This window comes from Carcharhinus amblyrhynchos, chromosome 1, assembly GCF_965287045.1.
Source record: "Carcharhinus amblyrhynchos chromosome 1, sCarAmb.v2.hapA, whole genome shotgun sequence".
Classification (NCBI taxonomy): domain Eukaryota; kingdom Metazoa; phylum Chordata; class Chondrichthyes; order Carcharhiniformes; family Carcharhinidae; genus Carcharhinus; species Carcharhinus amblyrhynchos.
Genome location: NC_137324.1, coordinates 133,325,306 through 133,340,976, shown reverse-complemented (window position 1 = coordinate 133,340,976; position 15,671 = coordinate 133,325,306). Strand labels below are relative to the sequence as shown.

Here is a 15,671-nt window from a genome sequence, read left to right as displayed (position 1 = left end):
ATATTCTCAATATGCGATCCCAGGTTAAGCCTTTGTGGGTCTCCTGATGTTCAATGGATTTCAGCAGCCTGGAGTACTGGCTTGTGGTCTACTATATATTTATGATTTCTGTTCATTTCTGATGTGGAGGTACTGGTGTTGGACTGGGGTAAACACAGTAAGAAGTCTCACAACACCAGATTAAAATCCAACAGATTTATTTGGTAGTAAACACTACTAGCTTTCAGAACGCTGTTCCTTTGTCAAGTGAGTGGAGAGTTCTGATTTGTTTGTGATTGATTGATCCGTTTGGCTGACGGCCAAAAGACATTGAAGGGACAGGTTTCATGATGTGCAGTCTCTGACTGAGCAACTTCAGTTTTAAAACATCAAGGTGCCATTTTTAAAGGACATTCCAATATAAGGAATTAAAAAAAGACAGTTGCAACAGCAAGTCCCGCTGGTTGAAATCATATTTTGGGCTTCTCATGGAATTTTCCTTTCGTGCCGTTGATCTCGCCCACCAAAAATGAGAGCAGAAAACCCCATTCCCCCCATATCTTGTCCTACCATACCCTGATGAGGCTTTGCTTCCCCAGTGACAGATTTGAGATAGTTGGCATAGTTTAACTTTAGACAATTTATTAAGAACTATTTACAAAGACCTCAGGATAAGCACATGGTATTCAGGACACAGACTACTTTGCACCTAACTTTGTGGAGCCTCCTAGTCATCTGGTATCACCATTCCTTCATTCATGTTATTATGGTCTCATTAACATAATCATTAACTCATTGTTCGACTGTAGTCACATATATTGTTCCCTTGAAGTGTTAACATTTTAGGTTAAAACATTTCACATTTTAATGCAGCTTCTTCGTCAAATTATGAGTTTGACATTTAATTGGGGTCAGTGCATACTTAATAAAAATCATAAATTTTGCAAAGAGGCTGGATGAATCAGCCTCTGAAGCTTATGAAAGGACATTAAGATTTTCTCAATAAAATGACTGTTTTCAAAACATAAAATAATTTTGAATTCCTCCCAAAATACCCATTATAAAAGTAATCATCAGAACCTTGAAAGATAGGGGCAAAGAACCACAAAGTAGGAAGCAATCTTGAACAAAAGCAAGGATTCTTATTAAATCTGAATAACCTAGGGAATATTCCAGTATGTTTACAACATGTCCTCCACAGCCTCCATTACTGTCTGCTCGGTCGTGACCTTGGAAATATTCTGTAATTACAAATCTTTCTTTTCATTAGACCAAAGGAAGTGGCAGCTTCCCTGAACAAAAAAATCTAAATCTGGTCAAATGCTGTCAGCAAACAAGATTAGTTAAATAAAAAACACTCTTTATGTCATCAATGCCAACTGTCAATACTGAGGCCTGGATTTCTATCCTCTATCCATGTGGGAACAGAGGCAAACGGACTTTAAAAATGGCAGGCAGGACCCGATTGCAGGATTCCTCTCCCGTTTCCAGCATTTTGTGCTGACGTCAGATAAAGTGCCTACACACAACACCATTGTCCATTGTGGGTGTATTTCAAATCCCCAATCATTTGGATGGAATAAGCTGGTGTTTGCGGGAGACGTGGCTCATGGCTACTCAGAGGAGCTGTGAATCACGGTGAAAACTGTAATCTGGAGTTGGGAACTTTTTGACAGATGAGTTTAAAAAGTACTTTGATGATTTATCTTTTTAAGTATTATGTATTGGAAGCTTTCTTATGGCTTTAAGTATGTTTTCAATGCAGTGATTGATCATAGGCCACTTTTTTTTAATAAGGTACGGGACCGTTAAATTGACAAGCAGACTGAGTCCTTGTCTGCATTCTACAGTATGAATAATCAGATATGAATGTATGTAGAGAACCTTTAATTTTAATTTTATTTTCGCAATTTAATATCCTGACATCTGCTGAGCCTTTGAAGCACTCTTTCAATATTTACCATGTACAGAACCAATGAGCCATATGACAACACTGGCAAGAATTTGTTTTCTTAATTCATTAGCACTTCAATCAGGCATTCAATATTCCCTTTGAAAAAACATTAGCCGTCTTAAATTCTCATAAAAACCCAAACAAACACAGCCAGTGAAAGTCCAATTGAAGATATCTTTAATCAACTTAGTACCTCTTGATCTTGTCCATGTAAATGCAAAGGCATTGAAAACACACATTCAAAGAAAGATAACATTAATACGCTCTCATAAAATCATCAGTCAGACAAGGCTAGCAGTTGCCTTTGCAGTTGTGTAATAGGCTGAGTTCATTAGTCATTCTGGAAGTCAGCCAAGCATTCATAATGAAATTGTCTGGCAACTGTAGCAACGGAAGCAGACTGAATAGATGACCAGAGTGGGAACGGAGTATGCAGAATGCTTGGTGGGTTTGGAAAGGAACTGGCTGGTAGGGAGGAGACATGTAGACGAAAAGTGAGGGCTATGAGGCCCTAATAATCATGATCAGCATTGAACCAATGTCTGAGCAGACAGAGGTGGATCTTTTAACTTGCTGTTCCTGTTGCCATGCATCTCAACTTGAGCCTGTGCCTGCCTCCTTGGGATGCAATTACAGCAGGCAGTCACTGTGAGGATAAAGGGAAGATCATAGAATCGGGAAAATTCCTGAACCCCAATGCCCACTTCAAAGATAAAAGTCCAGCCTTGAACGGAACGGTGGCACAGTAGTTAGCGCTGCTGCCTCACAGCGCCAGGAACCCAGATTTGATTCCTAGCTTGGGTCACAGTCTGTGTGGAGTCTGCACGTTCTCCTCGTGTCTGCATGGGTTTCCTCCAAGTGCTCTGGTTTCGTCCCACACTCTGAAACATGAACTGCTTAGGTGCATTGGCCATGCCAAATTCTCCCTCAGTGTACCCAAATAGGCACCGGAGTGTGGCGATTAGAGGATTTTCACAATAACTTCATTGCAGTGTTAATGTAAGCCTACTTGTGACACTAATTAATAAACTTTTAAAAAGTATCTGAGCTCCTAATTTGATGCATAAAATGGAAGAGAACAAACAAGGAAACACGCAGAAGAGCACACAGGTGGAATGCACACACACAAGAGAGTCTATAATAGACAATTTCTCCCATGTACCCCTTCCTTAAAGATGTGTTAAGTTCACCACCACCTTCTCAAGAGTGCTTAGGAATGGGCAATAAATGCTAGCCTAGCCAGCAACACCCACATCCTGTGGAAGAATAAAAGATGGAAGCCAGGGCCTTCAGTTAACTAGTCTCAGAACTGTTCTGTGTCAACTGAAAAGATATAGAGGTTACATGCTGCATCTTTCTCCTGTCTCTGTGCCTATAGCCCTTGCTACTTGATTGCCTGGCCTTTTACAGACTGTATATATACCAATTTCTATGTTTTCTACATTGAGTTTGATCCCTTGTGCCTGTTTTAATAAGTTGATGAAAAACAACTGATTTAAACTTCCCGTAAAGTTCCAGAAAACACAGATGAAATTAATTTAAACATAACCACAGAAATGAACAGAAATAAAATATATATATATTAAATTAGTAGACCACATGTCATAGACATGAATCTCACCCACTCTTGCTGCCAAGTGTGGATGTGGCAAGGATTTTCTGATTGACGTTTGACCTATTTGGCCGCACTATGAACGCACCTTGCTTGACCACCAAGCCCTGGGGTTGGACTTGAACCTGGAGCTTCTGGCTCAGAGGTAGAAATGCTATCCACTGTGCCACAAGTAAAGTAGGTATTAATTGCAATGTCAAAACATTATAAATCTCATCCTATTTCCAATTATCTTCAACTCTGATGAAGAGCCATCCAGACTCGAAATGTTGGTTCTATTCTTTCTTCACAGATGCTGTCAGATTGCTGAGATTTTCCAGCAATTTCTGATTTTGATTAATTACAATGCAACAGCAAAGAAATGATATTTGATCCTTTTGCTGTCTTAGAACATTTAATTTATCGCTGAAGAAAGAACTTCACCTGTTAACATTTGTTAATATATCTCAAATTGGTAAGATTAGTGACAGGAAAGAACACCTTTGAAATGAATAAAGGAAGAACAAATAATTTATAATATAGAACGTCACTCAGTAAATACCATTGTTAATAGAATAGTACTACAGAACTATCACCCATGTGACAGTGACAATATGTGTATGGGCAAGTTTAGAATTGGGGACTCTTTTTACAATTCCATTCTTCTCCCTCCACTGTTTGAGGCTGATTCATGTCATGCTCAATCTTGGCATCCTAATTAACCCTGAGCTGAGCTTCTGGCACTATATTCGCTCCATTACCAAGACTGCCTACCTTTACCTCCGTAACGTTGCATGTTTCCACTTCTGCCTCATCTGCAGCAGAAATCCTCATTCTTGCTTTTGCCAACTCTCAACTTGACTAGTTTAATGCTCTCCTGGTTGGCCACCCATTTTTCACCCTCCATAAACTCAAATCTTAACTCACCCAGCACCCCTGTGTTTGCAGAGCTACTTTGGCTTCCAGTTCTGCCACACCATGATTTTAAAATTCTCATCCTTGTTTACACATCGCTCCCCAGCCTTCATGTTCCCTATCTCTCTGCAATCTTAATTAGCCCTAGAGCCCTCCAAAATCTCAACACTCCTCTAATTCTGGTTTCTTGCCCATCCAAAGAACAAAGAAAAGTGCAGCACAAGAAAAGGGCCTTCAGCCCTCCAAGCCTGCACCGATCATGATGCCTGCCTAAACTAAAACTGTATGCACTTATGGAGGCTGTATCCTTCCATTCTCATCCTACTCATGGATTCATCTAGTTGCCCCTTAAATGCCACTATCGTACCTACTTCCACCACTTCCCTGGGCAGTGCATTACAGACATTCACCATCCTCTGTATAAAAAAAAACTTGCCTCACACATCCCCTCTAAACATTTCCCCACCCACCTTAAACCTATGTCCCCTGGTACCTGACTTTTCTATCTTAGGAAAGAGCCTCTGACTATCCACTCTGTCCATGTCACTCATAATCTTGTAAACCTCTATCAGGTCACCCCTCAACCTCCATCATTCCAGTAAGAACAAACCAAGCTTATCCAGCCTCTTCTCATAGCTAAAAGGCTTCTCTCACCTGAAGAAGGAGCTTGAGGCTTCGAAAGCTAGTGCTGCCAAATAAACCTGTTGGACTTTAACCTGGTGTTGTGAGACTTCTGACTGTTCTATGCCCAAGCCAGTTCTGTATTTATCTTGCCAGCTCTCTTCTGATCCCATGTGACTTCACCTTTTATACCAGTCTTCCTGAGGTACCTTGTCAAAGGCTTTACTTAAATCAATGTATACAACATCCACTGCCTTCCCCTCATGTATCATCTTTGTCACTCCCTTGAAAAACTTGATCAAGTTAGTGAGGCATGACCTCCCCTTCACAAAGCATGCTGTCGATCACGAATAAATCCATTTGCTTCCAAATGTGAGTAAATCCTGTCTCTAAGAATAATTTCCTGATCACAAGGCTCACCTGCCTATAATTCCCTGGATTCTCTGCTGCCCTTATCAAACAATGGAACAACATTGGCTATTCTACAGTTCTGTGGAACTTCACCTGTTGCTAATGTAGGTGCAACAATTTCTGTCAAGGCCGTAGCAATTTCTGCCCTCATCTCCCTCAGTATTTGGGATAGATCCCATCAGGCCCTGAGGACTTATCTACTTTTATGCTTTTTAAGACTCCCAACATCACCTTTTTGGATATCGACATGACCCAGAATATCTACATGCCCTACCCTAGACACCTCTTCCACCAAGTCCCTCTCTGGTGAATACTGAGACAAAGTATTCATTTAGTATCTCGCCCATTTCCTCCAGTATCCTCGAGTGGACCAATCCTTTCCCTGGCTACTCTCTTGCTCTTTACATCCCTGACATGAAACGCTTTATCATGTGCAGTCTTCAGCTGCCTGGCCCCTAAGTGCAGAAGTGTTCTTCCGAAACATCTCTGCCTTCTCCACCTCCCTCTTCTACTTTAACATACTCCTTTGACCAAGTTTTTGTTCAGCTACCTGATATCTCCTTGCAAGGCTCATTGTCAAATTTTGTTTGACCATGCTGCTGTGAAGTGCCTTGGGACGTTTTACATTAAACTGCTATATAAACAGAGGTGGCAACGAAACTGTCCTGCTGGCAGCAGCGCTGTGAAGCAGTTCAGCTGCTCTCAGTTTTCATCACAATGGTTAAGAAACATGAAACCCGGTGTTCAAATGGTTGATAAGGCAGGATTCAAACAGGTAATGCATACTTACAGGATTGGCCTTTTGTTAGAACCTTATTTTAATTCTGTGTAAATGGCTGAATCTTGAGTAGGTTCAAATGGGCCCTGATTCCCTATCTTTTACTTGAAAGCTCCTTTTTAAATCAAATTTTTCAAGATCATCCCTCTCTAATTGTCAGTCTGTTTTAATGTACTGACTGAGTTGGCTGAAGTTTTCTGTACATGAATTCAATAAAGCAAAACTTTGCAATTATAGCACAAAGAATGAGACTTCTGTGACTACTCTTTTAAATAAACGATTGACATGTTTTAAATTCGTTCATTAGATTATAAATTTATTCAATATGCACTCTTGTACTTGTATAGTAATATTGCACATTATTTCACCTCAGAAGCCTTTATCAGTTCTTTTTGAAGCTATTCAGTTATCCAATTCTGTTGAATAGCTGGACTGTTAATGTTAGTATTTTTGGTCCTGCTGAGTCTGTGTGGAGTTTGCATATTCTCCTCGTGTCTGTGTGAGTTTCCTCCAGGTGCTCTGGTTTCCTCCCACAGTCCAAAGATGTGCGAGTTAGGTTGATTGGCCGTCCTAAAATTGCCCCTTAAAATTGTTCTGAGATGTGCAGGTTAGAGGGATTGGCGGGTGGATGTGTAGAAACATGGGGATAAGGCCTGGATGGGATTGTGGTCGGTGCTGATGCGATGGTCCAAATGGCCTCTTTCTGCACAGTAGGGTTTCTATGATTCTATGAGTATACTTGCTGGACTCCAGAGTCATGGCATCATGCCATGCTTCTTTGCTGTACCAACTAAGTTGCCTTGTATCTGTGTCGGTTTCAGAATAATTCATTGAGAATTGGTATTTTTCATTTGAATTTAGTTCTGATCTTTGTCAAGCAAAACCAGTAAACACTAGAAATATACAGTTTTAACAGTTTAAAAATTGGGGGAAAGGCAAATTGTGCGGAGGGTGTGGAGAGTCTGCAGAAGGATCTAGATAGGCTGGGCAAATGGGCCAGGAAATGGCAAATGGAATTTAATGTTGGCAAGTGTGAGGTGGTCCACTTTGGTAGGAAGAATGGTAGGAAGGACTATTACTTACGGTGCGAAAAACTGCAGCAGGCGACGGTGCAGAGGGCCCTCGGGGTCCTTGTGCATGAGTCGCAAAAACCCAGCTTGCAGGTGCAGCAGGTGGTCAGGAAGGCAAATGGGATGCTGGCCTTCATAGCGAGGGGGATTGAATATAAAAGTAGGGAGGTCTTGCTGCAGCTGTATAGGGCATTGGTGAGGCCGCAGCTGGAGTACTGTGTGCAGTTTTGGGCGCCGCACCTGCGCAAGGATATTTTGGCCCTGGAGGGAGTGCAGAGGAGGTTTACTAGGCTGATACCGGAGTTGAGGGGATTGAGCTATGAGGAGAGGCTGAATAAACTAGGCTTGCACTCGTTAGAGTTTAGAAGAATGAGGGGAGATCTCATTGAGACGTATAAGATGATGAATGGGATGGATAGGATAGAGGTGGAGAGACTCTTCCCGCTCAAAAAAGTCAGTAGGACTAGGGGGCACAGCCTCAAGATAAAGGGGAGGCGGTTTAGAACGGAGTTGAGGAGGAACTTCTTCACTCAAAGGGTGGTGAATCTCTGGAATTCTCTGCCCGTTGAAGTGGTGGAGGCTGCCTCGCTAAATATTTTTAAGAAGCGGGTTGATGGGTTCTTGATAAGAGAGGGGATTAAGGGTTATGGGGAGAGGGCGGGAAAGTGGAACTGAGCCACAACAGATCAGCCATGATCTTATTGAATGGCGGGGCAGGCTCGAAGGGCTAGATGGCCTACTCCTGCTCCTATTTCTTATGTTCTTATGTAAAAGTATATAGTTTAATCTTTCAAATACAACTTTCTTCTGAACTGGAAGTTCAAAAATAAGTGAATTATTGTACTGAATAACACAAGTTGGTAGAAGAAGGAATATGTACAAGTAAGCTTTAGATATGTAAGTTATTACCATGAGCAAGCACTGAATGAGTTTACTAACTTAATTTGTCCATATGACTGCGTAAACATACAATGGGATCAATTTTCACTGTTTTTGCCTGATGTTAACAGTCTCAAAATGGGGCCAGTTGCCAGGGGAGTTTCTGACCTCATATTCTCCTGATCACAAAGACTGTCTCTTTCAGCTTACATTGTATTGCCCACTTTTCCCTGCTTTAACCCACACGCTGCCAAAATCTTCATCTATGTCTCTGTATCGTCAGGACTCAACTATTCCAATGCCTATCTTCCATCATTTGCCCTCTGTAACCTCTACCTTGTCCACAACACTGCTGCTCAAAAGTGGCTCTGCTCACTTATCATCCCTGATCTCCACAAAATAAGTTGGTTCCCAGCACCCTTGAACCTCAGATGTAAAATTCTTAACCATGGTACTTAAATCCTTTCATTACCCTGCTGCTTCGTATCACTGTCAAATCTATAAACCTCCTAAATCCCCATCCTGCCCCCACCGATAGCCGCTGTTCTTTAACGCTTTAATATTTTAATTTTGTGCATCCTTCTCTCCCTACACATCACTATTGGCATTTGTACCTTCAGATGCCCAGGCCCAATACTCTGTATTGTGCAACTTGATGGAACTGCTCGCACTTGGTTCCATTCTTATCTATCTAATTGTAGCCAAAGTATTACTTGCAATGACTTCTCTCCCCATTCCTACACTTTTACCCCTGGTGTTCCCCAAAGGTCTGTCCGTGGACTCCTCCTATTACTCATCTACATGTTGCCCCTTGGTGAAGTCATCCGAAAACGCAGTATTAGTTTCCACATGTACGCTGATGACATCCAACTCTACCTTACTCCCGTCTCTCTCAACTCCACTGTTGCTAAATTATCAGAAAGCTTATCCAAAATCCAGTAATGGATGAGCAGAAATTTCCTCAATTAAATATTGGGAAGACTGAAGACATTGTTTTCAGTTTTCACTTCAAACTCCATTCTAGTTACCTACCCCATCTTTCCAGATAGAAAAGATTTCACAGGATATGGGGATAGTGCAAGGATGTTATATTGATATTCCAGCCATGACCTAATTGCATGGCGGAGCAGTTTCGAGAGGCCAATTGGCCTACTCCTGCCTCTATTTCCTAAATTCCTGTGTTCACCCTGGCAATGGTTTGAGACTAAACCAGTCTGTTTGTAACTTCACTGTTGTATTTGATCCCAAGATGAGCTTCTGACAACAAATTTACACCTTGCCTATTTCCAATTCCATAACATTGCCCAATTTCACCCATGTCTTGGCTCACCTGCTTCTGAAACCCTCAATTATGCCCTAGTCACTGCTAACCTTTACTATTCCAATGTTGTCCTCCCACATTCTTCCCTGTGTAAATTTCCAAAACTTTGCTGCCCATGTTTTAACTTGCACCAAATCCCCTTCTGTTGTAACTTCCATGCTTTCTGACCTACATTGGCTCCCAGTCAAGCAACGTCATCATTTGAAAATCGTCATCCTCATTTTCAAATCCCTCCATTGCCTCACTCATCCCTATCTCAGTAATCTACATCAAGCTCACAACCCTCCAAGATTTCTGCCCTCCTTTTCTGGCTTCTTGAATATCTCTGATTTTAATCATTTCATTATAGATGGCTGCACCTTTGGTTGCCTAGGATCTATGTCTGGAATTCCCTCTTTGCATCTCTTTCTGACTTTCCTCTTTTAAGATACTACTTAAAACTTGACTAAGCTTTTGGTTATTGCCTGAATTAGAATCACCTTACGTGGCTTGGTGTTATATTTTGTTTTATAATTCTTCCTTAAGGTGCCTTGGGATGTTTTGTTACAAGTTGTTGTTATTCCTCATCCAAACAACTCTGTTTCTCCATTAAGATCTTAATTAAAATCCACCTCCTTGATCATTGCTCTTGATATCATGTTGTTTAGTTCAGTGTCCAGTTCTGTTGACTCTGGCTCTGCTAAGCACGTCGCGATGGTTTTCTATGTTAAACGTATTATATAAATTCAGGCTGTTGTCACAAAAACAGAAGGTTGTTGGTACATAAAAATTGCAGCTAAATTAGAGGATTCTGGTAGAATTCGTAAACTCTCGAAGTTTGATCTTGCTGCATTTTCTGTTGGTATTAATCTAAAATCCCCAGCTACAAATGTAGGGCTCCAATCCCCCAGCCAGCCAGCCAGCCTCCCTTGGGGCTGCATTCTGCAGCAGAGGCCATTAGAAAGCTCATCTAATCTCCAGCCTGGAACCGATTATTACAAAATTCGAGCCTGCAAAGTTTGTTTATAGGGGTGATTACAGCCAGAATTGTTATATTACTCAATTTTATCACTTGCAACTGCAAGAAAACAGGTTTCCTGTTTTGTGCAAATTGTTTCCAGCTGCAGAAGCCTTTTTATTGGCCTCTGGCTCAATGACAGGCAGGGGTTTTATTAACCAATCAGAGTGTGCTTCTGCCACTCTCAAACGGAGAATAGATTGCAGCTGTGTGTTAATGATATTGAAATGAGATTAGTTGCTGCAGGCTCCTGACAGACTACTGCTGTGAATGTAATTTGGAGGAAATGAGAAAAAAGATCCTGCTGCAGAAAACTATTCTCGCCTTCCCTAAAAAATGTACAGCAATGTAGAAAGGTCGAGGTTTTGCTTTAAAAAAATAATGAGCCAAATTTGCTGGGGCATCACATGGTAGAAATTTTCCTGCAATCTTCGTAGCAGATCAATTTGAAAATATTTTGCCCCATCTGTTGCTGGAAGAGTGAGTTGATGAAGGCAGAGAGAGAGAGAGCAACAGGGTATCTGGGATTTTGTTGAAAAATAGAACAGGCTACTTAACCAATGAGACTTAAGGAATGAGACAATGTACAGAGGAAGGATTGGGAAAGCAAAGTGGAGGACGTAAAGGATTGAATATAGAGACAATGGGGGAAAAATCAGGAATAATGTGTTTTTTTTGAAAGCAAACTAAATTTGGTATTTTGAAAATCTCCAATAATAAAATACAACTTGAAGGAAGAAGACTGTACACTTTCTGGGCTAGAGACTGCCGGTCTTTAACAATTATCACTTTGTGGTGAGTTTATTGGTCAGTGATTGTGCAAATGCAGCAACTTCACGAAAACCAAAGGGAGTTCAAGGGCGAGTGTCATTTTTGCAAAACTAATGGCAGAGCGACACAAATCACCAGCAACTCATGGCTTCACAATTCACAGAGTACTCTCCTTGCCACACAATGCAGGAGGTTGAAGAACAGAGTATTATTTAAATGGGGAAAGATTGCATACAGAGGAACCTGGGTGCACTTGTATGTGAAGAACAATAAGTTAGCATAAGGAACAGCAAGTAGTTAAGGAGGCAACCAGAATGTTCATGATTATTGCAAAGGGAACAAATACAGTAGCGAAGTCTTTCTACAATTGGTGAGACCACACTCAGAATACCATGTGCAGTTTTGGGCCAAGTAGAGTTTCAGTACTGTCGGTGCTCTGTTTTGATCCCAAAATAGCATCTGTGCCAGCCGTGCTGGACACCATTTTGCATGGTCATAGCATTGGCATTAAGATCATGTGCCAGAATTATGCTGAGTAGGTAGAGTGTGATCTTAGTAGTGAATGTTGATTTGATTGCAGCAGTGCCATTTTCAATATTGTTATTCCAGACAACAACCTTCATTAAATGTGCATCAGTGTTCATCAGAGGAAAGGCACCTCCCACCCTCCTTCAACCATCACCTATTTAAAGTGATTATCATCTACTTAGTTTCAGTAGTTGCTGATTGATTTTCCTTGACTCTGAGTTATATGAATGCTTGGTGGCTTGTTATAGGTAAAGTTGACAGGCAATGCTGTTCTACACAAGATGGCATGGTGGCATAGTGGTTAGCACTGCTACCTTGCAGTGCCTGGGTTCAATTCCTGCCTCAGGTCACGTCTGTGTGAAGTTTGCACATTCTCCCTGTGTCTGCATGGTTTTCTCCAGGTGCTCTGGTTTTCTCCCAACACTCCAAAGATGTGTGGGTTAGGTTGATTGGCCATGCTAACTTGCCCCTTGGTGTAGCAGAGTAAATGGAGGTTATGAGAATAGGGCCTGGTTGGGATTGTGCTCAGTATAGATTCAATGGGCCGAACGGCCTCCTTCTGTACCAAAGGGATTCTAGGATTCTACACACGGAAATGATAGTAAGGGTTCTGATCAGACCACTTGCAGCCACTTATGGGTGCTGAAGTGACCATTCTCCTTGTATGAAGCAGCAGGAGCACAAAAGCGGCCAAGTTGTTTGCAGAGGGAGAGAAGAAGGGCTCTTCTGGAAGCTGTGTCCAGTTAGTGCCTTCCAGGAGCATTCCTCTTGCCTCAAGCACTGTTCTTCCTGCTCAAAGACTCTTCCAAACCACTCCTTGCACTATACGCACCTATCCTTGAAAAGATGCAGACTAACTTTATTCTCACGTGAACTTGGACCCTGCCAGTCAGCAGTTTGTTTAGTGCTAGACTGCATGCTAATTTCATTGAGTAGCAGTATGATGTGTGTGTACTGCTTACATCGTAACAAACAGGGGCAAAACATGTAACGTGACATTTGTGTCTTTTAATGGGCCCTATGCAGTTTCTCTTCCCTGTGAATCTCCTATTGAATGGTGTATTGAACAGCAAAACTGATTATAAAATCTGAGTGCATTGCCTGATCCAGTGGTGATAGAATGGTCAGACATTATAACCCATTAAATAGTAATCGCATCAGGTCGGAATGCACAACTTCAGCAGCAACTGCTTGCCTCTCTGCAACAAGCTAAATTAATCTAAAACTATTTCCAATATCTTCACTTTGCAAAATCTTGTTTACCCGTCAGTGTTAGTCATTGCCAACCACCACTCCTCATTCTCCAATAAATTGATTTCCAGATACTTATCTCCTGTCCCTTTCCATCCATGGCCTGTCTCAGACCCTATGACCCAGCTCACTCTACACTGCCCATCTGAATTTGGAATATGTTTATCCCTTTCTCTTTGTCCCACCATTGATTCAAAGCTTTCTGCAATTGTGACTGAACTGTCTTCCATCTTCCACCTCTCCACCTTAAAATGCCTTTTCAAGTCATTCCTTCCTTTGATTATTCATCCTGAGTTTCTCCAACTTTCCTGCTGACTCTCCTATCTGCCTCTTTGAGAGCCAATATGAAACACTTGACTATATTGAGGGTGCCATGTAGGTGTAAGTTAACCTACTGAATAAAGATCTGTGTCATTATAACAACAACAAAAAGCCTTCAGCTGGGAGATTTTTAGCACCATGGTCTCCTTTGCTATTTCTAGTGTTGACTGGTGAAGAATTAAGATGAGTAGCTCCTCTATATTTCAAGTTGCCCTTGTCACCTTTCAAGCAATTCTGACTCTTAAAACAAACACTGTTATTTTGTGTAGTAAAGCACTATTATTTGAGCAATTTGGTCAACTGATGATTACTGTCTAATATATTCTTTTTCAGATCGTTTGCCTGCAGGATTTTTTTGGGGACGATGATGTCTTTGTTGCATGTGGTCCGGAGAAGTATCGTTACGCCCAGGATGACTTTTTGCTGGACAGTAGTGGTAAGATTCTGTGTACAATTCAGGCTGAATCGCTCTCTTCTACAAACGGCAAGATTTCTGTTTGTTGCACTTGACGGTTTATCAATTGTCTTTTTGAAAATAATGATATAGATAGGTTATCAGAACTTCAGTAAAACTATGTGAATTGTTCCATACAAAATTGTTACTTATGTTCTAACCAGATTGCATTTATTAACTCAGATGCTTTCAAAATCTTGCTGTTAAAACATATTCAGATTAGTTCCTTTACACCTCTTAACCTCAATTTATATCTGTTTGACAGCATCAGCACCACCCTTTTCCTCTGCCAAAAGAAAAGTCAGTTGAAAACCGGCCATCTTTAAGTAAGGATTCCGCACAACAATATCCCACTGAGGGTGGCTTTAACTACCTAAGAGCGGGACTGCCACCTCTCAGTGGAAGGAAGCCCTGCCTTCAAGATCTGCTGACCAATCTGATTAGCCAGCAGTGTCAGAACTCAGTAGTGAATGCTATTGGGCTTGCCATGCAGCCCACCAGGAAGTATTGTGGATGCCAAATGTGGAGCTCTGAGGTTTCTTGAGCAAAGAGGGATTAGGACTCCTTGGGGGAGTGGAGTTAGTTTTGAAGGCCAGACAGGGAGAACGGGTGATGGTTGCAATCTTAGGGGATACCTCTGATGATCTAAGGGCATTCCCCAATAAGGTACACCCATTCTTTCCTGCCACTTCATCAACGTTGGTGAAATAAACAGCCTCCCCACTCTTTCCCATCTTCCAATGCCCAATGTATTATGGTAGTGGAGGTGCTCAAGGCCCTTAATTGCCATTTAATTAGATAGTTTAGTGCCTCAATAGGCCAGAGAGCAGGCGGCCTAGTGGCCAATTCACCCATCCCTCTCATATTTTGGGGATTGGGTCGGTGGGGGGGGAGGGATGTTGGAAGATGGTGGACTATCCACCTGATGTATTTGAATACCCCCCTCCCTTGCTGAAAGCATATGTGCATGGGGGGCTGGGTGGGTGGCCTGTAAAACTTCCCCATTAACTCCCTTTCCCTTCACAGACGTTGTCTGACTTGCTGAGAATTTCCAACGTTTTCTGTTTTTAATTTAAAATCATATTGGGGTCTGAAAATATTCGGAGCATCTGGAGTCACCAGATCTCAGAATATTTAAATATTGATGAGGCGACTGATAGGCCTGTTAGAATCCGTGGAGTTAAACTGGTGGCAGGTGTGAACAGGTCACAAAAACAGTAGATTTGCTGGAGGTTAAAAGTGTGATTCTAATGTTAACCTTTATAATTAATTCAAAGTTGCTCTGCTCTGAGGCTCTTCAAGTCTATTTTATTGTAATAGCCTTTATTTTATATGGCCTCTGAAAAAAGCTGGCTAATTTAACAATCTGTTTGGTAACTATTTTGACATACACATCATGTGACTGCTAATTGCCTAGGTTAGCAAAGCAGGAAACTGCGTTAGTTAGCACCCAGCTTGTACATGGGGTGATACAAGTGCCCATAGAGCTCCAAAATGGCATCCATGATGCATTGCAAGTTTTGGGGAGTGAATCACACCAAGTGCCATTTTGGCGTGTCCATGCAGTGAATGTCTGCCAGGATACTCAGAGCAGAAAGATCACGGCATCAATCAACATTCAATACTAATCTGACACCAGCAGTGCTATTCGAAGCTCACTTGTTCAACTAATGGCCCCTCTTAACTCCACCCAGCTGAGCACGCGTTGAGCAGCAGAAAGAATGGTCCATCGCATTACTCAAAAGGAGTATAACTACTTAAAGTTAGCTGCTGTTTCATTTCTTCTGGCGATTGCTACAATTCTACAAGTACAAGTACAAGAACCCAGGT

At 41.7% G+C, this 15,671-nt stretch overlaps 1 protein-coding gene across 9 annotated transcripts in view; it reads left to right on the top strand.

The window, feature by feature from the left end:
* The window catches only part of dclk2a (doublecortin-like kinase 2a), a 310,958-nt gene that overhangs the window by 158,260 nt on the left and 137,027 nt on the right, over nucleotides 1-15,671 (top strand). For all 9 annotated transcript variants that reach the window (XR_013887042.1, XM_080192992.1, XM_080193004.1 and 6 more), the window contains exon 3: nucleotides 13,721-13,823. Coding sequence is in view for 8 of the 9 variants with exons in the window: in XM_080192992.1 (XP_080049118.1) it covers nucleotides 13,721-13,823 (103 nt within the window). In the remaining variant the exon portion in view is untranslated. The remainder of the gene's footprint in view (nucleotides 1-13,720; nucleotides 13,824-15,671) is intronic.